Source organism: Camellia sinensis, chromosome 1, assembly GCF_055761805.1.
Source record: "Camellia sinensis isolate YWXY chromosome 1, ASM5576180v1, whole genome shotgun sequence".
NCBI classification, from domain to species: domain Eukaryota; kingdom Viridiplantae; phylum Streptophyta; class Magnoliopsida; order Ericales; family Theaceae; genus Camellia; species Camellia sinensis.
Genome location: NC_138961.1, coordinates 223,542,351 through 223,569,374, shown reverse-complemented (window position 1 = coordinate 223,569,374; position 27,024 = coordinate 223,542,351). Strand labels below are relative to the sequence as shown.

General features: G+C 34.5%; 3 protein-coding genes across 14 annotated transcripts; 1 reads left to right on the top strand and 2 right to left on the bottom strand.

Annotated features, from left to right (window-relative positions):
- Positions 1 to 6,118: 6,118 nt before the first annotated feature.
- Positions 6,119 to 11,633, top strand: LOC114259823 (extra-large guanine nucleotide-binding protein 1). Of its 3 annotated transcripts, none has more exons than XM_028199846.2 (9): positions 6,119 to 6,293; positions 6,478 to 7,928; positions 8,033 to 8,170; positions 8,249 to 8,353; positions 8,460 to 8,645; positions 9,349 to 9,529; positions 9,637 to 9,878; positions 10,132 to 10,295; positions 10,787 to 11,633. In XM_028199846.2, exons 2-9 carry the CDS (start codon positions 6,606 to 6,608, stop codon positions 11,367 to 11,369), a joined length of 2,922 nt encoding a protein of 973 aa, XP_028055647.2. In that variant the 5' UTR covers positions 6,119 to 6,293; positions 6,478 to 6,605; the 3' UTR covers positions 11,370 to 11,633. The 3 variants fall into 3 exon arrangements, with proteins under 3 accessions (XP_028055647.2, XP_028055646.2, XP_028055648.2); XM_028199847.2 differs by having other exon boundaries at positions 6,150 to 6,293; positions 6,544 to 7,928; XM_028199845.2 differs by having other exon boundaries at positions 6,119 to 7,928.
- RUS4 (root UVB sensitive protein (Protein of unknown function, DUF647)) lies at positions 11,593 to 16,081 on the bottom strand. 3 transcript variants are annotated; one of them, XM_028199848.2, is made up of 10 exons: positions 15,353 to 16,081; positions 14,771 to 14,917; positions 14,264 to 14,410; positions 13,859 to 13,921; positions 13,698 to 13,774; positions 13,221 to 13,326; positions 12,489 to 12,591; positions 12,239 to 12,390; positions 12,074 to 12,139; positions 11,593 to 11,889 (listed from the first exon to the last, which is right to left on the bottom strand). In XM_028199848.2, the coding sequence occupies exons 1-10, from the start codon at positions 15,812 to 15,814 to the stop codon at positions 11,650 to 11,652; spliced, it is 1,563 nt and encodes a 520-aa protein (XP_028055649.2). In that variant the 5' UTR covers positions 15,815 to 16,081; the 3' UTR covers positions 11,593 to 11,649. The 3 variants fall into 3 exon arrangements, with proteins under 3 accessions (XP_028055649.2, XP_028055650.2, XP_028055651.2); XM_028199849.2 differs by having other exon boundaries at positions 14,264 to 14,335; XM_028199850.2 differs by lacking the exon at positions 14,264 to 14,410 and having other exon boundaries at positions 15,353 to 16,060.
- Positions 16,082 to 18,739: 2,658 nt separating this feature from the next.
- On the bottom strand, positions 18,740 to 26,701 carry LOC114259825 (putative membrane protein At3g27390). Of its 8 annotated transcripts, none has more exons than XR_014345371.1 (12): positions 26,360 to 26,672; positions 26,098 to 26,220; positions 25,460 to 25,568; positions 25,112 to 25,313; positions 24,883 to 25,016; positions 23,074 to 23,362; positions 22,696 to 22,802; positions 22,347 to 22,485; positions 20,273 to 20,569; positions 19,755 to 19,998; positions 19,225 to 19,358; positions 18,740 to 19,131 (listed from the first exon to the last, which is right to left on the bottom strand). XR_014345371.1 is itself a non-coding variant. In XM_028199852.2 (12 exons), exons 2-12 carry the CDS (start codon positions 26,189 to 26,191, stop codon positions 19,112 to 19,114), a joined length of 1,665 nt encoding a protein of 554 aa, XP_028055653.1. In that variant the 5' UTR covers positions 26,192 to 26,220; positions 26,360 to 26,701; the 3' UTR covers positions 18,740 to 19,111. The 8 variants fall into 8 exon arrangements, 6 of the variants coding, with proteins under 6 accessions (XP_028055653.1, XP_028055654.1, XP_082752660.1 ...); XM_028199852.2 differs by having other exon boundaries at positions 20,377 to 20,569; positions 26,360 to 26,701; XM_028199853.2 differs by having other exon boundaries at positions 20,377 to 20,569; positions 26,352 to 26,586.
- Between the last annotated feature and the right edge of the window lie 323 nt (positions 26,702 to 27,024).

The following is a 27,024-nucleotide window of genomic DNA, read 5'->3' as shown; positions in this document are numbered from 1 at the left end:
TAACTTTCTAATGTTATTTGGTCTAACTCAGTTAATGCTACGCTTTGAGCGGAATCATTTCCTCTAGAAGGATCATATCCTATAAGTATCTCTTTAATAAAATTGGTAAAATTCCACGGGTTATTTCCTAATTCTTTAAGCTGTTTAATTGTTTCTTCATATTTTCCTTTAAAAGTTAAATAAATATTATAAGCTAAATCTCCTAAAAGTGTCTCCATATATTCCCACATATCCGTTGATTCATAGGGACTGGTCATCCATGCTTTTACTGCATCTTTTTCCCATCTTTCTATTACTTCCTGCCATATCTGAGGGTCGAATCTGGCTAAACCTAAAAGAGTTCCTTGATTATTGATTGGTTGTAATTGTATACTCATATCTAGTTGTCTACGCTTTCCATGAAACTTATAGTTTTTATTTGGATCTGCGTGACTACGTCCTGAACTGGCTAATGGTCTTCTTCCTCCTACTGCATAGTGCATTGGTTCTATGGGATCTTCTACAATTGGTTGTGGGTTATTAGTTCCTGAGCTTTTTGTATTCATGTAAAAAGTATCTTCTAAGTTGGATTGTTCTGGTATTCTAAATATTTTGCTAGGATGTATATTATCTTCTATGATATCATCTACATATTCTGTATGAAATTCCTGATCCAAAAATGGCACTGCTTCATCATGGGTATCTCCTCTAGCTAAGTATTCATAATATCTAGCATCTAATATTTTATTCATACCTTCTAGGGTAAATTTTTCTAAATCTATCTCATCAATGCTATATATCTTATTTTGTGACATAGTTTTTTCTTCTGTCATTACATAAAATTGATTTATTTCACTACGATTATCTTGATTTTCTTCCTTATCTATACTGATAAATTCGTCTTCTTCAGATTTTTCTAGTGCTATATAGGTATACTGGGTAAATATTACTGCATAATTCTCATCTTATAGCGATCCCGGTTTCCCTTTTCATTGGTTGTTGTGTACATCTCGTTTACATCCTTTACTCTTTGTATTTGAATCTTGGGTTGTGTTGGGCAGGTGTATAACAGGTTAGTTGAGCTTAGGAACCAAGTGTAGTTGCCCAGATTTTGGCCTTCACGCTCGAGCGTGGATTTTGACGCTCGAGCGGGTCCTTCGTTGTTGTCTGTCCGCTTGAGCGGGATTTCCGACGCTCGAGCATAGTTTTCCATCTTCCAGTATCTCCTCTGCAGTGTTGTGCGCTCGAGCGGGAGTTTTGACGCTCGAGCGGGATGTTGTGTGTGACGCTCGAGCGGGGAGGTTTGACGCTCGAGCGGAGACCTGGTTCTGTAAAAGTTCTGGAAGTGTGTATCCGCCGCTCGAGCGGGATTGTTGACGTTCAAGCGGGAGTCTGTGAGTGACGCTCGAGCGGGGAGTTGGACGCTCGAGCGGGGCGACTTTTATATAAATCCGAGATCCGACTTTTGGATCACTTTTTCAACCCCTTTTCTCTCTCTTACTTTTCAAAACCTCCATTGTTGAGCCTCTCTCTCTAGAACCTTGCCTTCTCTCTAGGTATTGATCTAGTTAGAGTTGTTTCCTCACCTTTGGCCTTTACAAAAGTTGTGTTGATCGTCGAGGGCTACGTTTTGATCCGAAAATATCGAGTTTTGGAGCACGTTGAGTTTCTTCATCTTCACCCCTTGAACTCCGAATTTGAGGTAGGGATATCCTACTCCTCTTTATGAGTTTTGTCTTTAAATTTTGGCATTTCGATATGTTGGGAGTTGTTGGGTAATTTTGAGAAAGTTCGGGCCTTTGTGTAATTTTACAAAAGTTGGGGTTTTAATCATATAAAACCTAAATGCATGTTTAGCATGGAAAAGTGGAATTAATGTTAAAACATTAATGAAAATGGAACCTAAGGGTTGTGATGTTAATTATAGAATATGCCCTAATTACATTGGTTAATTAATTGGTATAATTAATTGTTAGAAATGAGGAATTGAATTGAGAATGTTGAAATCGGGAATGTATGGGACTAAAGAATGTGGTTGGATCATTTATTGCTCACCTAATTGAAATGTCGATTTAATATCCATTTTGTGCATTTATTTTCTATTTAGAAATAACTGTTTTGGGCTATCGGTGGAGGATAGTCTTGATTGTTGTAGACAATGCATGATGATTAGGCAAACTAAAACCAATCGAGTGAATGTGTCATAGAGTATGACGGTGAATTGAATACATTAATTCTATGTATTGATTGATTGTGTATAGAACCCTTGTGTTTATATGCATTGTGTGTAGAGGATGAGATGTGGGATGTACTCCGCGGTTTAGGGGAAGATGGGGGATGTACCTCTAAACCAGATAGGATTGGGAGGAGATGGGGGATGAACTCCGTAGACACAACTCATATGCTTGTCTAGAGAAGTGAAGATACAGCTCATAGGCTTATCTTTGAGAAGTATAAATACAGCTCATATGCTTGTCTAGTGAAGTGTAGATACAGCTCATATGCTTGTCTAGTGAAGTATAGATACAACTCATATGATTGTCTAGTGAAGTGTGGATACAGCTTATATGCTTATCTGTTGATGCGTAAGATGTTTATCTGTTGATGTGTTGATATAGCTAATATGCTTATCTATTAAATAAAGATGGAAAATGGAAAGTGACATAGACTCGTATGTTATGAAATTGTGACGTGATATATGCGGATGTATCGGTGTTGGCCATCTATCAATTGCTAATCTTTTAGTCATTGCTCATAGTTGGTTTAGTATATCTCTGCTGGGCTGTGGCTCACCCTATATGGGAACATCATTTTCAGGTACAGGTAGCATGCCACCTCCAAGGACGTAGCTTGGGAGGCTAGAGGCGGGCAGACTTTTGTTGTCTTTTCCCTTTTGATGTATTACATGTATATTCAAGCCAAGGGCTTAATGTGTAAATGAGTTAGTACTCTTTTGTTGTAACCAAGTGTTAGCTTGGAAAGCTGTAAGCCTTTAGCGCATTTGCTTTTGTCGTTAACATGTAATACTTTTTGTAATGAAACTCTGATGAATAGAAGAATGTGGAGCTTTTATATGTATCAATGTATGTCTATATTGATGGGTTTAATATTATTATTTTGAGGGCGTTACACATCTGTTGTTTGATATAGTAAATTATCTTGAGGGGCTAATCTCTTTTGCCCTAGAAAGTCTCTTAATTTCCAATCTAGTGTTGCATTATCTTTAGAATTAAATTTTTTAGCTGGTAGTGCCTTTATTCCTTTTGCGCCTAATAACTTAACTATCTGATCATTTGTAAGTCTATAGTGGGTATTACTTTCTGAAACTGCTAAGCCTAAAAATCCTGTGCAAACTAATAAATTCTTTTCTCTCTTTTTCATATTATATCCTCTACTCTTTATTCCTATTTGAAGTATTATTTTTTCTAAAGAAGCTAAACGATTTACTAAACTATGTAGTTGTTCTGATAAATATTCAATTTTTTCACACAATCTAATAAAATTTCTATATTATTTTGTCTTACTGATATTTTATCTGACTGATTTATTCCTTGATAGCTACTGATTCCTTCTAGGTTATTATGAAAATCTTCTGCTTGTTTTAAAATAATCTAGTAGTCTCTATTAGCTTTCTTATCACTACTCATAAACTAAGATCTTACAAGTTGCTCTAAAATTTCTAATTTCTGTTTTAGATTATGTTGAATTTGGTTGATTTGTTCTATTTGTTTAGCTATTTGATTTATCTGACTATGGATTTTTTCAATTAATTGTTTAAATTCTAACTCTATTTGTTTTGAGCTGCTATTATTTGTAGCTGAAATTAGAGTTTCTATTTCTGATTTAGTGGGAAATTTTCCTAAATTTAAATCTATTCTTTTTTGTAAAATTGAACTACACTGGTCTTGGATATAATCTAATTTTTTATCTTGATCTTTAATTATGGTACGATTATTTCGAAGATGATCTATGGATGAAATAAAAATATTACTAATTTTATCTATGTCCTTTTTGATATTTTCTGCAATACTGTTTAGCTGAGAATTATGTTCACTATGAAGCTGATGTGTACAAGTATTTTTGAAATTACAACGAAATTTGTTTTTATCTATGCTGAGACGATGGTTATGGCTACTGAGCTCTAAATCTAGATACTCTACTTTTTTCATACACAAAATTAACTCCTACTTTAAAATTATTACAAGCTACTATAATATAAAATTTATAACTAAAATGTCCAAAAATAAAAACTACTCTATTACCATAAGCAAAATGCATAAACTAACTTAAACTGTCTTAAAACCGAACACTGCTCTAATACCAATTTTTTTGGGGATGGGAGTTAGTGGTCTACCACTATTTTGGAATTGGGCTGAGAATTATCTAATTAATTCTACAGTTATGTTAATAGGTCTTCAAGCTGTTGTATGGCTAATTTTAAGACTTCTTGTTTTACAGTTAGCTGTTTATTTATCTAAGAAATTTTTAAACTGTAATTTTCTAAAGATCTGCCAGAAGCTAATGATAAAAGAAACTGATATCTTGATATTTGATCTTCTAATTCTTGTATGAGTTCCGTACTAATTTTAATTTTAAACCTAAGTTTATCTTCTAACGACATAAAGTTTTGATTTTTTAAATTTCTTTTATGGACAATATTTCCTTAATATTTTCTACTCAGGTTGCTCTCCTTTTATTCTAAAATTCTTTTCTTTGGCAAAAACTATTTTTTGGCAATGTTTGTTTTCATTACATGTACTCCCACCTTGAAGCTAAGCCTCGTTCAACATAGTATATTTTTATTTTCCATTTTTTACCTTTCCCTTTCTGCCTACAATTTGCCCTCCAACGCCTAACCACGGCTCACACGGGCTCTTCAACTAAGGTCACTCAGTAACAAAATGGCAAACAGCAGATACTATGAAGGTTCAAAGCATGTAATATTAATGAGCAAACAAGCATTCCATAAACTTAGTTTTTCCAAAAAGAAAATAAATTCTTAGAATAGAAGAGTTACCCTTTTGAAATATTTAAGGAAAAAGAGAAACTACTCACACTTCATATTAATAAGAAATATACTTACAAAAATTATATTACAGACTCTGAAACTCTGAAAAACTTAATACACTTAGAAGTTTTTGAGGACGGTTGGAAATTTTTACAACGCAGAGTGAAGGGGTGTTTTTCATTCTGCTTCTTCCGCTGGCATGAATGCCAATTTATACACATGGTTGATACATACAAGCCAAAAAGAAATATCTCTACGTCAAAAGTTTTAGATTCAAAAGTTCAAAGGCTACTAAGCCTAAGCCATAGACTTTTCTAGACTTTACATGATTTTCTATGGATTTTGACTACTCAAATCACTATTCTAGATATAGATAAAATTTTATCAATAAAAGATTAGGATAATGATATCGGGTACTACTTTGGGCCCCATTGCATATCATTCAATCCTCCTTTTTTGATAAAATTTTGACACTATAATTGATTACAAGACACGTATAAGAATTCTTACAGCTTTTCTTTAATGGAGCAGGGTGGAGGTCATTTGCTCTATTAAAGTAGTGAGTGATGGAAAATCTTTATTATCGACAAAAACAAATAATTACAGACATAAAAATCTACAGAATATTTTGGCGCGCATTTCTCTGATATCTGAAGGGAAGCCTTATCTTCTACGGATTTTGTCTTCTTTTGCTAAACTACCAATTATTGATGTTGACGCTTGGAGGCTGATTCTTCAAAACGGATTCTGTGTGGAAGATTTGCAAAATTTGAAGAGTAAAAAATCTTAGAATTATTATAATATTTTTAAAATATTATATGAGTCTTAATTTAGAGTGTCACCTATTTTTTTTTTTTAATTAGTATATATATATATACTAAACGAAACTAATTTTAGGAAAATGTCTCGTAACTCAAATTTTGTGACTCAAAAGTGGCTCAAATGGCCAAAATGACGTCGTTTTGGCTATTTTTATGTTATTCTGTACTCAAAACGATGTCGTTTTAGCCATTTAAATCAATTTTAAACCACAAAAGTTGAGTTACGTAGCATTCTCGCTAATTTTAATTGATTGAATTGATCCAATCAATTCTGCAATTTTTTACACCCCGCATGCACGATTCAACTTGTAAAACAGTAGTGTCCACCTCCACCAACCACTGCTGCGTTCTCTCTCTCTTTTTCTGTCTTTTTTCCATTACATTTTCCTCCTCCCCAAACAACAGACGGACCCTCCCGCTTTGGGTTTCCCCATCCCGCTCTCACTTGTCCCATCATTCCTTTCTCCTCCAATTTTCTCTCCCTGGTAAGAAATTCAAATCCCACCTCCTCTTCTCTCTCAATTTCCCATCCTTCCCTTCAATTTTCTCAGTTCACTGCTCTGTAGTCTGTAACACAAACCAGGATTAGGGTTGTGTGTGTGTGTGTGTGTTTTTTTTTTTTTTTTACTTGGAATGCAATTTGATTAGTTCTTGTTTTTTCTGTTTTAGATTTTTTTTGATGGTGAAATTGTAAAGCTAGAGCTTTTCTTGAAATGATTTACTCTGTTTCATTAGGGTGGTTGTTTTGTCTATATACCTAGAAACCAAACTTTGAGTAATTTAGAAGGGTAATTGAAATGTCGCCGGAAGGGGCGAATTTAGGTAGTGATGGAGCAGAATACTCGTTTGCCATGGAGTACCATGGCCCACCTATTACCCATGATATTCCCCGAGCTGTTCCTATCAAAATGGGGAGGATTCCGGTGGCTACGGTGGTTGCCCAAGTCCCGTTCTCCGACAAGTTGTCATTGTTGCCGGTTGTCCAGCCAATATCTGCGCCTGATATTACTAAAAAGTTTTCAAAAGAGTTAAAACTAAGTTCTGAATCCACTGTTTCTCCCACATCTGTGATAGCCTTTGAGCGGGGAAATAGTGAGGGCGATGAATCAAAAGAATTAGCTGTAGGATGTGAAACAATTGTTTCTCCAACTTCTGTGATTGCATTTGAGGAGGGAGTTGCAAATAATGGTGATTTTGCCATGTCAGGTGAATTAAGTAGCCCGGGTACTTTAGATTTCCAAAATAGGGATGACGGCTCTGGAGAGTTTTCTGATGTGATTCAAAGTTTGACCGGGCTAGCACTGGGCTCTTCATCTGATAGTCATGAACATTCACATGAGATATTAGGCACCGCAGGAAGCTCAGGGACATTGGAATTTTTGGATAGTTTTGATAAAACAAGGGAGTTATCGGGAAGCTCAACTTCACAGAGGGTTTCAAATGGTTGCAAGGATAGTTTAGATCTTAATGATTCCAACCAGCTGGATTGGGTTTCAAGCGAGTCAGTGTTGAGCTTGGATCATCCGTCTTCTCGGGTTTCTTCTCCTAGGATTGAGGATGGCAACAATGGACCTGCTTGTGATGTAAGACGGACTCCGGTTGTAACTTTTCGTGATGTTGAATCAGATGAGGGAGATTTGGGTGAGGAATCAAGTCGTTCTGAACCTGAAGTTTACAGAGCAAAAAGAGAACCTGAGGTTAAGGCAAGGAAGGGAGCATGCTATCGATGCTCGAAAGGAAACAAGTTCACTGAAAAGGAAGCCTGTATTGTTTGTGATGCTAAGTATTGTAGTAATTGTGTGCTCAGAGCAATGGGGTCTATGCCGGAAGGAAGAAAGTGTGTTACATGCATTGGATATCCTATTGATGAGTCAAAGAGAGGGACCTTGGGGAAATGTTCTCGAATGCTCAAGAGACTGCTCAATGACTTGGAAATTCGACAAATATTGCAGGCTGAAAAGTTTTGTGAAGTTAATCAATTGCCACCAGAGTATGTTTTTGTGAATGGTAAGCCTCTCTATCAAGAGGAGCTGGCTGTATTGCAGAGTTGCCCAAACCCACCAAAGAAGCTGAAACCAGGACATTATTGGTATGATAAAGTTTCTGGTCTTTGGGGAAAGGTGAATGCAATATCCTTGAGACATTTTATGTTGGTACTATTGTTAATTCATTTGTTGCATTGTCACGGAACTTGATGGTTCTGAACTTCCGCTAATTTTAACAGGAAGGACAGAAGCCTTGCAAAATTATTAGCGCCCATCTGAATGTTGGGGGTCCCATCAAGGCAGATGCAAGCAATGGAAACACACAAGTTTTTATAAATGGTCGGGAGATCACAAAAGTAGAGCTACGGATGTTACAGGTTCGTATGTCTAACTATGGATGAGATTGAAACTAATCCACATGCATATATCTAATATTAATGTGTTCAACATCGTAGCTGGCAGGGGTCCAATGTGCTGGAAACCCACACTTTTGGGTGAACGAGGATGGTTCATACCAGGAAGAGGGACAGAAAAATACAAGAGGGTATATCTGGGGTAAGGTGTGTATCGATGTCCATATACTTCTGCATCTTTCTAACCACACCAAATAAATAAATAAAATAAAAGAGTACTGTTTTTTTTCGGTTAAACTTAGTTACCTTTCAGGCTGGTACAAAGCTGGTTTGTGCTGTACTATCCCTTCCTGTTCCTTCCAAGTCTGCAAATCCTTGTGGAGAACAAGTGAATAATCTGGTTAGCCGAGCTGTGCCTGACTACACTGAGCAGAGAACCCTTCAAAAACTTCTTTTAATTGGATACAGTGGGTCTGGGACGAGTACTATATTTAAGCAGGTACTTTCCTAATGTGGTTATAGAGGTTTCTTGCTTTCTCCATTTTGTTCCTTACTTATTTTGTTATTTATTTATACATAAAATAAAAGATATTTTAATTCTTAGTTTTTTAATTTATATTTCAATTATTTATAACTTCTTTCCAATAATGCATTTTTGTCCTAAATAATAAATTTGACAAATTAGTTAATTTAATTAGTAAAAACTCATTTATTAATGAATTCTACAATGACTCAACATACATGAATCACTTTGCATTTAACCATAACCACTTGTGCATAAATATTGTTATCGATATGAGTCATTTTTTTTCTCCTTTTTGATCAGTGATATGATAGTTGTCATCCTACAGGATCCGTGATTATACTTACTAATTTATTATCTTTGGACATTAATTACAAGTGGATGACAATGATGCTTGTTTATATATTTTATTATGGCCATACCGTTTAAAATTTGTTTCCATTTTCTTTAATTTTAATGAAGTCATATTGGCATTGGCTCTACACTGAATTGATATGATCTTTTAAATTATGTCTTTTATTGGTCCAATGCTTTGGACATCGCCACCGGGATTGTTGAGACCCCACGAGGACTGGGAATATGTCTTTCACTGGGAATATGCGGTGTTCATTAGCAAGCATCTGGTGTTGGCAAAGCCCTCCAAAATTAGTGTATTTATTAATATAAATTCTCATGATAGGCCAAGATCCTTTATAAAGATGTCCCTTTCTCGAAAGATGAACGTGAGAATATCAAATTACTGATCCAAAGCAATGTGTATGGCTACCTTGGTATACTCCTTGAGGGCCGTGAGCGTTTTGAGGATGAAAGTTTGAATGAAGCAAGGAAAAATCAGTTTTCTGATGAATCTGGTTCCTCAGGTAGCAATGTATTATTACATAGATATGGTTATTCTCTTATATTACTGACAATTTTTATGTCTTATCCGAATCTTATATGTCTCAAAATATTCTCTGGTTAACAACAGGGAATAGTGATGTGAATGATGGCAAAACTATGTATTCCATCTGCCCAAGGTTGAAAGCATTCTCTGATTGGTTTCTCAAAGTTATGGTATCGGGTAATTTGGAAGCAATTTTCCCAGCTGCTACTCGGGAATATGCACCATTAGTTCAGGAGTTGTGGAACAATTCAGCCATTCAGGCGACTTACAGCCGGAGAAGTGAGTTGGAATTGCTACCTAGTGTTGCTAGTTATTTCTTAAAGCGGGTAAGATCATGCTTCTTGTTCATGCGGTGGTTTGGTCAGTTGGATATTGAGGGTTCTAATTAAAAATCGCTTGAAACTATTGAGTTTTATGTGTTCAAAATGAAATCACATGGAATGAAGTGTAATTCAGATGCAACTATTAGAGAACATTGGTGCAATTTATTCTTATTTCAGGCTTTTGTTTTCCTAGAAAATATGCAGGCATGAAAATTGGCATTATTGATGGTTGTGTCATAATCCCTATCCTTTTCAGGCAGATGATATATTGAGACTAGACTATGAACCTTCAGATGTGGATATCATATTTGCTGAGGGTGTTACGTCATCCAATGGGCTTGCTTGTTTGGATTTCTCATTTCCCCAGCCAGCACATGACATCGACATTGACACCGCTGATCAGCTTGATTCTCTGCTCAGGTTGGTACTTAAGTTTCATGCATCTTTTTTGTTTGTAAGACAGTTGCATTGCACTTTTGGCTACTCTTCATGGAATGTTTCACGGACTTTGGTGCATGTGTCAAATGGGGGTATGATTGTATGCTAAAAAGCATAGACACTTCTAAGAAGCTAATGCGTCCATGTTGGACCTGTGTCAGACATCGATAATTGTCGGTTCCAACACATGGAGTCATATTATTTTTAAATAAAAAAATAGGCCGGGACACACTTTGGACATGTGGGAGACACTTGTCAATCACTACACATTCAACGGTTATCCGTACAGAGGCTATAACTGACATGTTTTTAATTCAATGGTTATCTGTATGGAGGATATATAGGTTTTGGTATTTAAGCTTTATTTATTCTCAATATTGTTCTTCTTGTGTGGGAATTTGATGTCAGGTTTTGACAGGTGTGGTGTAATGTAATTACTTGTGACATAATTTTACCTTTGCTTTGGTTCCCAGATACCAACTAATTAGAGTGCAAGCCAGAGGGTTTGTGGAGAGCTGCAAGTGGTTAGAAATGTTTGAAGATGTTCGAATAGTCATTTTCTGTGTTGCCCTGAGTGACTATGACCAGTACACTATTGATGGAGATGGAACTCTGGTGAATAAGATGTTACTAACCAAGAAATTCTTCGAGACCATTGTTACTCATCCAACCTTCGATCAGATGGACTTCCTTCTGATACTCAACAAATTTGATCTGTTTGAAGAGAAGATGGAACGGGTTCCTCTGACACAATGTGACTGGTTTGATGATTTTGATCCAGTGATGAGCTGTCATAGCTCCACCATCAACAGCAGGAATAGTCCCTCATTCAGCCAGCTGGCTTTTCATTATATTGCAGTTAAGTTCAAGAGGCTTTATTCATCTCTCACTGATCGGAAGTTGTATGTTGCTTCGGTAAAGGGTTTGGATCCTGAAAGTGTTGATGAAACTGTTAAATATGCAAGTGAGATTCTGAAGTGGAATGAAGAGAGACCCAACTTCAGTTTGAGTGAGTACTCAATTTACAGCACCGAGGCAAGCTCTTTCTCTCATTGATGACAACATCATACAGGCTTGTAAATGGACTAATCCTATTAACAATCATCATTGTTTGTGTACATAGAAGGGTGTGTAAATGAACTACAGAAGGGAGGTTTAATCGTGGGATAATGAGCTGCTTTTTTTTTTTTTGTGGGTATTTTCCTGTGTAAACAAGTCAATTCTTGCGATATTTGCTTTTCTAATGTAAAATCGTGGAACGAAGAGAGAAATATCCGTGTTTTGTGACGGTATAAATGCAACTGTATTAACTTTCCTCCAGTGTGCTTGAAATTTGTCAGTCATCTACAAAACTATAGCGAGCTTGCTCTTGCGTGCTCAATAAAATGTTTTTACAAGCCCAGCCTAACCCTAACATCTGTTCATTCAACAAGTTAAAATCTCGCTGTGCTATTTGCTTGCTATCTTCAATCAACTGAAACCAATGCCTCGAAACTGAATCTGAACTGTCAGGAGCTTCTAAAATGCGCTCCCACTTGCACACACTTGATAAAATAGCCTTGCGGATATGGCACGCCTACATGATAACATAAATACATCACATGAGATTAATCATAATTGGCATATACCCCCATTTGAAGTTAGCCCAAATATAGGAGCAAGAGGCAACATGTTTGTTTAATCTAGCAACATCTATTGGCTATTTCTTAATAAATGCACACTTGTGCAGTGCAGCGAATTAGCAAAACAGGATCTTCTACCTGCAACAAACCCGTGATAATATCTGCAGTGCCAGCCCCTTCCCGCACACAAACGAGAATGCCTTGCTGTAAATCATCAATTGAAAAGAAAAAAAAAAAAAGTTTAAAAGTAAGAGTCTGTGCAAATAACTATGGGAGAATCAAAAGCTTTTTTCATATACTCACTTGCCAAGTTTTTGCCACTCCACTGCAGAGGATCTCCAGACATATGAAATAGAAGTCTTCATCATTCAAAGATTGCATAGTCATCATTGACAACCTTGGTAATTGACTTTTGGGGTTTAAGCAACCAATTCTTATGGGCCACAATCCTCTGCCTAATCAAAATCTTACTAAATGCCGGTATCCAATTCTAAAGCACCCTATATAAAAGCAGTAAACATATTTATGGAAAAATTAAGGTGCAAGACCTCACCTTTGCTCCACATGAAATCAATACCTTCCTCTTCACTCACATCTGCAGGTGAAGGGACACATCCCAACTGAATCCACGTATTAATTATAATCTCAAGCCTATCCTGACCACAAGAAATGGATAATAAGATGCAATACTACAAAGCATTCTAAAGAGAATACAAACATTTCCTTCATCCCTGAAACAATGGAGCATTGTTGGAGAATATGTACTCCAACGGGGACTCATTTCCAGCAACATTGCACAAAGGAGTCGGGGAATTTGTTTCTGTGGGTGGTTTGAAGCAAGCAATGGCACAGTAAAAATGATGTGGTTTGTTGCAGGCAATGGCACAGTAATTATTGATTACCCATTGAAACAGGTTTTGAATTTTGATAGCAAGACAACCCAAAAAAAAGGGTTGATTAATGAAAAAAAAGAAAAAAAAGCAAGAGAATGTAATGTATAAACAAATTATCTAATGGAGGCATGATATCCAAACAATTTTAGGAATCTATCAATAAAACATTTTTCGAGTATTAGCTTGTCAGGCACAACTTACCTATGGGAGACTAAAGCAAAAAAGTTGAGATAGTACATAAGGGGAACTCACCAAATAGGGAGCGAAATTTACATCCTTTAAAAACACAAAGTAGTCTCAATATGTGAGCAACACCTTTATTGATGTTCTCATATACACACCCAATAATGTCAATAGAATGACTTAGTTTAGTACAAGCATAAAAGACCAACCTTAGTTAATGTCTGCAGATGAACATGCTTCAAACTTTGATAAATTCCAATGAGGTCGATTGCTGAGAAGATTGGGTACACGACAAAAGGCAAACTTGCTTGCAACCTTTCATATTAATGAAAAATCATCAGTTAGGGAGCCAAGTAAAGCATAAATGCCATCATCACATCAGCAAATTGAATACATTACATCAGTTAAAAAGTCATAAATTTTTTATATCTTTCGATCACATATTCATGGGGAGCACAGGTAATATAAAATAGAAAATTTTAGCAAACTAATCAATATTAAACATATTGCAATATAATGTAAACAGGGGAAAAGAATCCCACAATGTCGAATTGCAGCAGTAAGATGTACAATATGGTCAACTTAGCTGTCACAAAAGGCTGGGACGATCATAGAATATCAATTTGATGAAGATTAACAATGGCACTATGGAACTAATTTCAAATCTGAAGATGAAAAGTAAAAACCTTAGATTGTTTCTGAACAAAATGTTCAAGGCTGCGGCAAGCATAAGACCAATGTTATCGAAGCACACTGTTTGAATCTGAAACCCAACCAAAGATCATTTCAGTTTATATAAATAAGATACTAAGCACAATACACTGAATATGATAGGAAAATCTATAACCTGTGCCTTCGCAGAAACTTCACCAAGATTATCTGCTACTGCAAAACTTCGATGAACAGCAGTCTACAAATCCAAATACGACAACATTTAGACTCCATGTAATAAGGTGAAAGCCAACTTTATGATTATCCAACGAATAAAATTCTGAATGTCAGACAGCTCAGAATTAGAATTTATTTAACAGGTAAATCAGCTGAAAACATTCATATCATTAAGTAGCAACTAAAAATCCTTGAGGAATGAAGCATTTGCATTGACACTGATGGGAAGGCAATAACTATCCTGTGAATTACATATATGACAGTCCAAGAAAACTGTTCAGAAGAAATAATTTAAAAGACTTGATAGAAAATGTTGCAGCGAACAAAAAAGTTGTCACACAAATTGATGAGGTTTTAGACTTACACCAGTTGCCAGGTAGCATGCTAGGCTTATTTGTTTAGCGATGTTTGCTATCGATGCGACAAGTAAGAAGTACTGGGGAAATGCAGGAGTCAGCAACTCAACCCCAATGCTCAGACTGAATAGCACAGATGTTGAAAACCTAACTCTCTACTAAGGAGAAAATAATAAATTAACAATTTATTAAAAATCTAGTTATCAAATTATAGGGAACATACTCTGCAATGTCTTGCTTTGTAATTCTTTTGCAGTTACCAATTTTGCCACTCCATAATATTGTATTTGAGATTTTCCAGTATTTCTTTTGGAATATAGAGAGTCATTTTTGTCCGAATCTAAGTAATAAAGTGTGGTAATTGGTATATCATATAAAAGAATTTTTTTGTCCAAATTCAAAAATGAGCTGTGGCAATTAGTAACTGCAAGACATGCCCAAAGAAATGTATAAAATTGTAATTGCAGACGCAGAGTATATGTGACCCCTCATTGTGGTAGAAATGGAAGTCATACCTTCAAATTGGTGTCAAAAGAAGATGCTAGGCTGGCAGTGTAGATGCACCTACTGAGCCTTCCAAGCCCATCTTTCAAGACCCAATTGAGCGCAGCAGCTGATGGAAGTGAATGAGAGTATCCAATTCCAATTGCTCGAAACATTGCCTAAGAGTAAACCATTTGCATACAATATGTGATCACATATTCTAATTCATCAACAAGAGGGGGGGAAAAACACACAAAGAACATATCCTTAACAAATTACCCAATGAAAACATCTGCTTTCTGTTACCTGAAGCTGAACTAAACACTTGAACTAATCAAACCTTAAAATTACAAATGTAAATTCATAAATACAAGTGAAGCAATGCACAAATATTTCATTGGTTTGCCGACCAAAGAGATATGTTATATCGAACCATAGAAACCTCAATATGGAACCATCTATTTTGACAGAGGCTATCTACAGAATTCCAATAATCATCCAATGTTCCACAAAGTATGCATCATCCAAGACTAAAACAACAATGCAAAATTTCCTTCTACTTACATATATATATATATATATATATATATTTTACAGGAATGAACAGAAGTTACCTGGGTGGCAAGAACCTGAAGAGCAGAGCTGAAGACCCTGTGCAAGAACTTCCATTTGACATACTCCAAATAATTCCCACAAACTTCCCCGGGCAGAAAAAAATTCCTCAAACCCGAACTACATATTCTAAACAATCTTCGAAACCCATCTTCGAAATCCAACGACAAAGAAAAAGAATTTCCGTCTACAGAAACCAATTTTAATTCACTCCCATCCCACAGGTACCTAGAAACGCTGCCGGAACGTCGAATTACGACCGGAAGGCGTGCTGGCGAGGTGGGTTCATCCGATTTGTCAAGCTTTTCTTCTTCGAATGAGGTTTTCAAGGCGTTCGAAATAGTCAAGGGTTTGTGTATAATGGGTAGGGTTTGTGAGGGACTCAGAATGTGGGTTTTGTGTGGCTTCCATGGGACGTGGAAGATTGGTGGAGAATTGGAAGCAATGTATAAGATGGATTGCATGAGAATTGACAAAAACACAAACCTTTGAGATATATATATATATATATATGTATTTATATATCTATATGTCTGTGGGTATATTATATAGATGAATGAATTGAATTGAGAGAAATTTTGGAGTTGGGTGATTTGAAGCACAACAAAAGTTTGTTTTGAATTGCTTGATTTTTTAAAATTTTTTTGGCGGAATTTCGGTAGTTCTGAATACTAGGGTTTAAGGTTTTGTTGGTCGTACAAGAAGGTTGGTTCAGTTCCGGTTATAAAAAACAACAATGATTTAGACCACTAAAAATTACATCACTAATAGCACTAATACATTGGAAATGACAAAAAATAAAATAAAAAAATAAAAACAAGGCATAGAAAGTAGCCGGGACCCACTGCCACATCATTAGTGCTCTCTTTAGTGATCCCTTTTTAGTGCTCTCAAGCATTTTTCTATAAAAAATAAAAAAATAAAAAAATTAAATTACACTCCCCTCTCCTAAGGTTTCTAACAATTACAGGATCTCTCCTGTAATTTTAAGAATAAATTACAAATATATCCCTCGAGATTTGTTTAAAATACTGATTAACTCCTGTGGTTTAAAAAATTATAAATATTCTCTTATTAGAATTTTTTATTTAACAAAATTAATTGAAAAAATAAAATTCATAATTGTTATTCTATGCAATAATAAAATTACTTAAATTATTAATTGAAACATATTTTTAACATCATTAAAAAATGTTAATTGACGTAATGATTTATTAATAAAATGGGTAATTTGTTATAAAATTAGAAATCTCAATGGTGGAATATAATTTTCAAAATCACAGGGGCAATTCGTATTTTAATAAAATCTCAGGAGATGTATTTGTAATTTACCTTAGTTTTAATAATTACAAAAATCTCTCTTATTTTTTCTGACATTGTCGAAATTCCCTTCCCATTCATTTAAGCCAAACGGTGTTAACTTGGTTGTACAAATGACCATAATACCCTTTACACTTAATACTCTTTAATTACTATAATTTACCTATATATTAAATTATCATTTTATTTTTCACAATTTTTTTTAGATTTTAGATGTAATAAATAACAAATTATTTGAGTATTTTATTATTTTCAAATAATTTATTTTTTCAAGTAGAATTTATAAGAAATGACAAATTTAAATAGTTTATTATTCTCAAATAATTTTTTTTTATCTTTCATTCTCTATTATCTAATTTTAATTTATTGTAACGTGATTAGATATTTTTTCACTTTTATATTTATTTTTAAAATTTTATTATTAAGGTGAGAAATATTGACTTATTTTTTTAATGATAATTAAAATTTGAGAATAATATAGGATTGTGAAAAGATAAAATGATAATTTTTTTATATATTTATGAGGTAACATTTGGTAATTTTTATAAGTCAAATTTTTTTATTATAAATATGAAGTGTTATTATGTTTATTTTTCTTTAAAAAAATTTAATACACAAATATGTTTACAAAAAAAAAAAATTCATGTTTCGTAAGTTGCTATGGTATTAGGTAATGCTAGCTAACATTGACGAAAGTGAAAAAAATTGAGAAAAAAACATAGAGAAGATAACAAATAATAATAATAATAATAATAATAATAATAAATTATATAGTGTTGTTATTTGCTATAGTGACACTATGAAAAAATGAATGAGAAAATAAATAGAAAGAAAAATGAAAGAAATAAAATAAAAAAAATGAAAAGAGCGGGATAATTTCTCCAAATATGTATTTTTCATACAGAAAAAAAAATCAAATACCTATATGTATTTTTAAATTTGAATAATTATTTATAAAATTGGTGGTCTTTTTAAAAAATAAAACATCTTTTGTACTTTATTTCATAATTTTCAAATAAATGTTTGTACTTAATCTGGTATATGGTTTAATGTTGATCAATTTATTAGCTCTTTTTTTTTTAAGATAATGTAATATTTGGTTATTCTACTATATATATGCTTGTCTTAACAATTTAGAATTTTTTAAAATATTATATAGAATTAACATTATTACAATAATGTATGGATCTTTATTAATTTTTTGTAAAATCTTTAGGGAGGTGAGTAAAATTTGCTATTTTAATATATAAGGACAATTTTGAAATTTTATAACTACAACACATAATGTCAATATGATATCATCATATTCTGTAAATAAATTAACAAAAGATTAATTGTGGGGGAATTTTAATAACAGTATCAAATATAAGAATAGTTTCTGTAATTATTAAAATTATATATAAGATCTCTATAATTGTCAAAAATATCAGAGAAGTGAGTAATTTACCTAAAAAAACCAAAAAGGTTGGTGGCAAAAGGGCACACTACAACGCGGTTTACACGTTGCTTACGAAAACGAAGAGAAAATCAAGAAGTATTTGACGTTTTGTGAAATAATTAACTTGTCTTCTTGTTGTTGGAAATTTTATTGATGAATCTGTCTTTTCTTCTTTGAAATTTTGGGAAATAGATTCAAGAATATAAAATTTGGAAAACTTTTTTCACTTAATATCTAAAAACGTGGGATTTTTATTTTTTTTTTTGGGTGGTAAAGGGTAAGCATTTCAAAAGAAAGAAAGAAAGAAAGAAAGAAAGAAACTGTACATGAATCAAGAGGTGAAGAAATGGTGGGGTTCAAGGAGTGGGTGTTTGGGTGAAAATAGAGTGAGAAACCAAAACTACCCAAATGTTACATTTCGTTTTTATCAAATTTTCAATTTAGTATAAACAAGAGATTCACTGAAGACTTCAAGGGATTTTATAAGAACATGTATAATCCCATATTTACGATAAATGAAAAGAAAGGATAGAAACTTCTATAATGAGGATTTTATATACTTGGCAATAAATGAAGCATTAGCAAAAATGCAGGACAACAAAATGCTTTCTAATTTAATGATCAGTAAACATCTATAATCAGGATGTTGACTATCACAACTTACAGTAATTCGTATAAGAAATATCATGGGACATACATCAAATTGTGTAAAAAAAATGTCTAACAACACACATTCAACTGTTACATTATCACAAACATACAACAAACTCATCAATTACACAAATCCCACAAGAAATACCTCAAACAAATGCAAAGTGGAAAGAATGGAACCCCAAACATTCAATTCAAGTGAGATGCATAGGATCTCGGCTAACAGCTAGCCCCGGTGGGGCTGCCTTGGAGAGATTCATCTGGCACTAGTTAGTGCACAACACACAAAATGCATACATGGGCCTGTAAAATTCTTTGGTTCTTGATCTATACCTTCCACTACTCCAAAATGTCATACAAAATCCTTGTAACCTGGTTGTGACATTGCAGAAATGTGTTTAGGAACACTAACATAAGGGAAATTCAACAAAATCAATAGCAGATAGAGAAAGAGAACCTAAGCACCTGATTCTATACCATCACCACTGCTTCTGAGGCCTCTGGAATTCTTCATTTCTTCCTCTATAGCTTTGACTACTTCGAAGAAATGACGCCGGGATGTTGGCAGCCTCGATAATGTCAAACAAAATCCTTGTAACCTGGTTGTCACATTGCAAAGATGAGTTTAGGAGCACTGCAGTATAAGGTAATTCAAATACGGTTGTAAACGAGCTAAGTCAAGCTTAGTAGTAAGTTGTTCAAGCTTGGCTTGAAAACTTAACGAGTTTTAAAACACATTCAAGTTTGGCTTATATACATAACAAGTCAATCTTAAACAAGGTTTTCACAAGTCGAACAGGAGTTGAGCTCGAGTAGCTTTTTTTGTAGTACATATAGAATTATTGAGCTGAGAAATAGAGAAATGATAGGAGAAAGAGAGACTTCAGCAGTGTGATTCTGGCAAAAATAGTGGCAGCGTAACCCAAACAAAATTAAGTAATGATCTAAACAGAATACATGTTAGAGAACAAGGTTGAAAAATGCAATCGAAGTACCTTCTACCTATACCCTCCAACTGAGCCCTTCTTATCTCATCCTGAGGAGGTACACCACCGTTCTGCCATGACTCGATTCTTGATGTATCACCACTATAGAGGCAGTATTTATAAAAATACAACTCCTCCCTTTCCTCTAAATTAAGACTCCTGATCTGCTCCTTCATGATAGACATGGGCTCATAAAGCCAGTCAAAAACCCTTCCCTCTGGTCTATTTACACTGGTAATCTCAATATTATCACCTGGTAAGACATGAAAAATTGATTATCATTTTCCATGGAAGCACTAGAGTTTTCCTTATGTACAATTGTATATAGCAAGCATGTTTCTTATCAGTCCAAACCCAATAATTGATAGAACATTGCTATTTTCAGTTGCAACATAAAAATAGTAAAACAGACAAATTGCTTTAAAGAAAACTTTCTTGTGAGAAACATTGCAAAGAAAAAGAAGGGATTATGTAAAGAAAATATGAAATATAGAACTGAAAAGAGTTTCTGTTTCCAAGAGTTATACCATCAACCAATTGGATTTAAAAGAAATGGCCAATGATTCCAGTTGGTCACAAAAGCATACTAGCCGATCATAAACAATCAAGCATATCAGTGAATAATTCTTACGCAAGAGAAACCCAGGGGAACCATTCTTGATAGAACAGAAAAAGCATTCAAGAAATGCATATGCAGGAATTCCAATGTTAACAATCTTGTTCTTTGACTCTTTCCACGCATCCAGATCCGCAATTCCAATGGCTCCATCTCTGAGAAGCTCTTTCCCAATTTCTTCGCATGCTTTAATGAAACCATCCCATATCTAACATAAGCATAAAGACCAAAATTAAGCATTTACACAAAATAAATATTTCAAATGACCAAAGTTTTTCAGATCTCAAGCATTACAGTTCAAGGCAGTCACTCAGCATTAGCAAAGCATTACACTTTTGGAGGATACAGCATGGTGGGGGGCTTGACCATGAATCACATGAAAAAGGAGCTCACTCCTCAAAAAGTCACTCTCTTCCCATGGTTACTAATATGAACAAGGATGGATCTAAGCGGGTGCGGGTGCGGGTGCGGGTGCGGGTGCGGGTGCGGGTGCGGGTTGGGGCAACTGCACCCCCACCAAGGTTTTGAAAAGCGGTTGCGGTCGCCGTAATGGTGGCGGTGATGCGATTGCGGTTGCGGGGTGTAAAGGCCGTAGTGTAACGGTTGCGGTAACCGGAACCGTGAATTTTTTTATTTTTCGCACAATTTGAAAAAACTAACCGATACGCATATTTTTTTCCCATGATCATATTTATTGGGTTAAAAATAAATATTGATCAATTTTTATAAATTTTTAAGTATGATCCAATATATTTGATATTTTTAAATCACTATAAATTGAGTTTTTTACATTTTATTTTAATAATTAATAGCTTTATATTATACAAACAATCAATCACTAACTATTATATATAAGATAAACAATGACAAAAGTAAGAGAATAAATAAGAGCCTAAATATATATATATAAATACATACATATTTTAACCAAGCCAAATGGATAATGACCACGCTTATTATTATTATTATTTTCAAACAATATATAGATAGACACACACAAACAAAATGGTTTAGTGATAGCAGCTGAATAGAATAGCATAGGTTTTACAGCTTCAACAAATCAATAACATGTTTTTCATCTTCCCTCTTCTCTCTCTCTCTATCTCTTGCTCCTCCATTTTCTCTCTTTATCTTCCCTCTTCTCTCTACCCCTCTTCCTCCATTTTCAGTTTTTTTTTTTTTTTCGAAAGAAACTGTTTGGAACCGTTACATAACAGTGCGTAACAGGTCATTACGGCACCATTACGACCGCTACGGAAGTCGTTACGGCCGACACACCTGTAAAGCTCAATCACACTGCAAAAGCGGCCGTAACGGGTGGCGGTAACCGCCAAAGCCGTTACGTAACGGCGTTACGCAACGGTTGCGGCCGCTTTTTAAAATCTTAACCCCCACAAATTTGAAAAATATCTTATATTATACTAAAAAATTTAAATAATTAAAAATTATAAGGATTTGCACTCCCAAACATACTTTCGCACCCTATAGTGTAATCCTAGATCCATCCCTGACTATGAGTTTTTCTATATCCAAGCAATAGCCAGATTCTTCTTCTTCTTTTTCTTTTTTCCTTTTTTTTTTTTTTTTTTTTTTTTAAATGTTAAATGCCATCATGGAAATGATTGGACAATCAGCTATTTTGCTTACTTTGTATAGTGGAAGAACGAAGACAGAAACACAAATCAGAGAAAAACTCGGTACAAAAACAAGAAAGAAATCTACATTTAAATAAATCTTTCTTGAATTCGCATGATATTGAAAGGAATTTTTCACCATTAATGCTCAGCTCATGGAGCGGCATACTGAAGAAAAGCTGCTTCGTTCTTTTGAAGGTAAGAATAGATTAGGAACTGAATTCAATTAAGTGACCATTAGTAATTTCCCACATAAATGACAGAATATATTTTGTTAATGCATGTGACATATTTGTACAATTGTATTGGTGGAAGATTTGTTTGGGGTAGTTCAGGTTATATTGATCTTACCACTACAGCCTGCAATGTCTTCATTCTCACATTAGGTGGCCCTATCAAAGGTTCCTCAGAATGAATAACCTCATGCTGTTCACGCAGACTGTTTACAGGAAGTAATGAAGAACTGGAACCATGCTCACGATATGAAGGTCTGGCTGACAACATAAACAGAGGCTATCACAAAATTCACTGAATCTCTATGCAATTTTAACAAGAAAAGCACTAGTGCTGGTGAACAGACAGATGTGCATGTGCAAGGTTCATGCATGAGAACAACACTTATTGTAAGGTAATGAGATGACAAAACATGTATCAAAAATGGAAATCAATGCGTAACCTTGATATTACAGGACTTGCATACCTTGGAAAGCAGGACCCTTCACGCAGGTATAGTAAATCATTGGTGTACTCGTCAAATACGGATGCAGCAGCAACTACATAGAGTAATCCTCTCCTCGTAGAACTTTCCTGAGATGCATGAACATAGGAAAAACTTATAAGCACAATTTTTTTGATGACCAAGAACTCAGCCTGGGCAGAATCCTTTGGACCCATCCCAGGCGTGTAAACTTGAGGTTCAGAGGCCACCCCCTTATAAGCACATTTTACATGTAATATTCATGTGTTCATGGAGACAAGTAAAATAAATAAGATCAGACAAACGAAGAAAAACTATAAAAAAATTGGTTAAAAAAAAGGGGAGAGAGAGAGAGAGAGAGTAGCCAGCTATAAATTGTACCTGGTATGCAACAACAGCAGCATAACATCCAAAACCGAAGCTTGAAATTATACCAAGTATAGTAGCCAAAATAACTGCAATTGGCCACAACAAAATCCAAACCCCAGCAAAGGGAACACACATGGTTTCCAAAAATGGTCCTTCCCTCCCTATAAGATCCTGTATCAACCGGTACCAGCCTTTGAGCAGCAATATTGGAGCTTTATACACAGTTATTATACTGATAACAGGCACATTAACTAAAATCCCGAGAACAGCTGCCAAAATGCATCCAGGTATCTGGACGACCCTACAGAACAACCATGGATCTGGTTCAGACAGATGTATTTACAATCAAAGCTTGTCACCAATTTTATAGAAAAATCTGAAAGAATCTTTTTAGTATTTGAAACAAAATGTGAAACTATGTTAAGAAAATACACTTGACAAGAAAGATGCAGTTAGATGTTGAAACATTGAGATGCACAGCCTACATCATCCATTGCCTTTATAACCATGCTTGAGAATGAGCAACACTGAATGTAGCAGAAATTTGGATGACTTCACAATTGTTTACTGCTTACTCAATAATGATTATTACTTATTTTTCTTGCATTACATTACAGAGAGCATACTTTTTTGACACGTGAAAAAGAACACAATTAGTTTACAATAATGCTACAATGACCACATACACATTAATATATCTTAAAATATTGATCATCTTATGTGTCATCATTGCATTAGTTTAAAAGGTCCCCACCACTCATCTCTGTTACCAATGCAATGGCAATACATCTGATGGTAAATACTTTATGGTTGGTAACAATGGTTAGACATAAGATGGTAAATACTTTATGGTACACAAATAAGGTCATTGTAGCATTATTGATTAGTTTATATTGATATGATATTTGCTCAAAGTTCCTCAAGTAAACTTGCATCAACACAGACATATATTTCTGCACATTGTAGAGTAGACTTTCAAAGTCTTCTAGACAAAATTCTGATTTATCTCACACAAACTAGATTGCTAAAATTATTAAGTCTGTAATGTCCTGTCATGTGAATAATATATTTATTCTATTATTTAAATAAATGTTAAACGAGCTGAGCTAATGAGCCGAGCTTTAGTATGTTTGGGATTGTTTATTAAGATTTCAATGAGCTCGAGCTCGAACACTATAAAAATTTAACGAACCAAGTTCGAACAAGCTGTTACCAAATCGAGCTCGAGCTTGTTCATGAACGGCTCTATTCATTTGCAGCCCTACATGTGATTATATCATCAAGAGAGTGTGGCTCTCCTAGGCAACCACTCTGTAAATAGAGTTCACCTCTTTCATTGAGTGAAGCGTTTTCCCTCCATCAAGAATGAAGGGGGCATTCTGCCAAATTGAAGACAGAAAGAAGATAGAAACACCAAAGGTTGACACAGAGATTAGCTGGCATGGAGAGTCTACAAGACTATAACTTGAATGTAGCACTTGAGGGTTCTTTTTTGTAAAGTCAATAGCCTAAATCTCTTACTGTATTCTTCATTCCTAATAATGGATTGAATCTCTTGCTCTTAGTGGTTTTCTCCCTTTCCTTTGAAGGGTTTTCACATAAATCTTTGTGTCTCCTCTGTGTTTTTTCTTTCTCTACATTCTGAATATGGTGTGTCACCATAAAATACTTGTTTCTTTCATCACAACTATAAACACGTACACATATCAATCAGATATGGGAAGTGTCAGAGCATAAATTGATAAATTCCAACTGCAAAGAGTAATGCAATCAAAAGCAGATTACAATAACTTAAAAAACCAAGTAAGCACAGACTAATACTTGAGTTCAATAGGCTCCTCCTCCCCCTTTGATTTCAGCAGCTCATCCACAACAGAGAAGAACGAGTAGAAGGAAAAATCTTTATAATCGCTTACAATAGTGCATGCACCCCTGAGGCTGCTGCTAAGACCCTCCTGAGGTAGGATCAAGCACATTAAATTCTCTCTATATGCATGCCATCTAATCAAACTTCTAACCGCATTGATATAAAACATAAACATGAAATTACCGTGAAGCATTTCTTTATTCTTATACGAATAGGAACACCTTCCTTGCTAATTGCCCTGAATGTCTCCATGAAAGGCCAACCAAAGCCAACTACTAGACCCATCGTTGTACTTCCAATAAGTCCTAGTCCGGTCCACAATCCTAATGGTATTGGGAAAATTAGAAGCAGGAGGCATTTCATGTATGGACCGAATTTCTTGGTTCTGTATGCCGTCAACATTCACAGAAACATAACATAGTCAATTCCATATTTTCTATCATCATTTTAAAAATTCACAAGGAAACCCGAAAAATAAATAAATAAATAATAATAATAATAATAATAATAAAGAAAGAAAGAAAGCTTGACCTTAGTATACAAAAAATACTCCAGAAAAAATGAAGGGGAAATAGACCAAAAATGACCAACCAATCCCCAAAGGCGACTATCAGAAATACAAAGGGAGTCATCAAAATACCTGCTTATATAGATCCATTGTTCATAATCCACAATTAGCCAACAAATACATATAAATGCACTTAAGTTATATATACAGGTTTATTTCACTTTTATCCCCAAAACTATTACCCATTTTTTATTGCATCCCTGAACTATTAATTTCATCTATTTAATCTCTAAAGTTCCTAATTTCAGATCAAGTAATTCAATTGGAGATAATTGTATAAATCAGACCATTGGAGGCTCATTTGATGGTCAAAAAGTTCATTACAAAATTTGAACAATTCAAGCATACGACCAAACACCCATCGAATTGGTTCTATTGTATGGGTTTGATTGTTCAAATTTTAAAATAATATTTTTTAGCAGTTACTGAATCGTCTCCAATTGGACGAATGAACTAAAATCAGAAGGAACTAAATGAAATTTATAAATTAAAAAAAAAAAAAAAGGTGATAATTTAGAGATAAAAGTGAAATTAACATATATGTGAATGACAGTAGAGTAGAGAGAGAGAGAGAGAGAGAGAGAGAGCAAGACAAGCATACCCTTGTAGAATCCAATAATAAAAAGAATGATGAAGACAGGAAGGAAGAAGATGGAGTAACAGACGTAACCAAGGATCGTCTTTGGACCTTCCATTTCCGAATTGATTTCTCCTTCTTCTTCAACTGCACTTGATTTCAATGGCATATACATCATAACAAACACTTGGCTGGTTTCCCAATTCAATTTGGGAACTTCTCAGCTTATAAATTTTTTAAGATTAAGAACAACAATATACAAGAAATTGGAGACTTACAGGAATACCTTTATTTTTATTTATTTGTTGCTTTTAGTAAAGTGGCGAGACGTTAGATCCGAAATGAAACTACCATTTGGGCTTTTTTTCCCAAGAAAGTCGTTTGTCTGTATAGATTAGTAGTAGTAGTAGTAGTAATTACTCTGATTTGCTTTCTTATGATTCCAAGGCGTTGACCGTGTGAACTATGAATTATGAGTAATTATTCTGATCTACAAATTTTATTTGTTTCTTCGTCGAGAAGAGATTACAAGTTATCCAAGATTTGACACGCTGTCCTCGTGGACTGTTTAAAATTTTGATAAAAATAAACACAGTTTTGTTTTTCGAATTGGTTTTCGTTTTGTTTTTGTTTTGTTTTTTTTTTTTTTGAAATATTTTTGAATTTTATTTCCACTCCTAAAAAAAGGAGAAATTATATTACTGCATATAAAAAAGTGGGTGTCTTTTTTTTTTTTTTAATTTTTTTCACTAGATTAGATTTTAAATTTATTTCAAAATAAAATTTCTTAATTAATGAATTTTATTTCTTTGTATTGTGAAATGAGAAAATGAGGTGAAATTAATCATGCATGCATAATATCAAGTCATGGAGTAACAAGTACTAGGGGTGCTGATTGTAGGCCTCTCTTCATTCACATGGATTCACAAACCAAACAACATGGACTTGTTC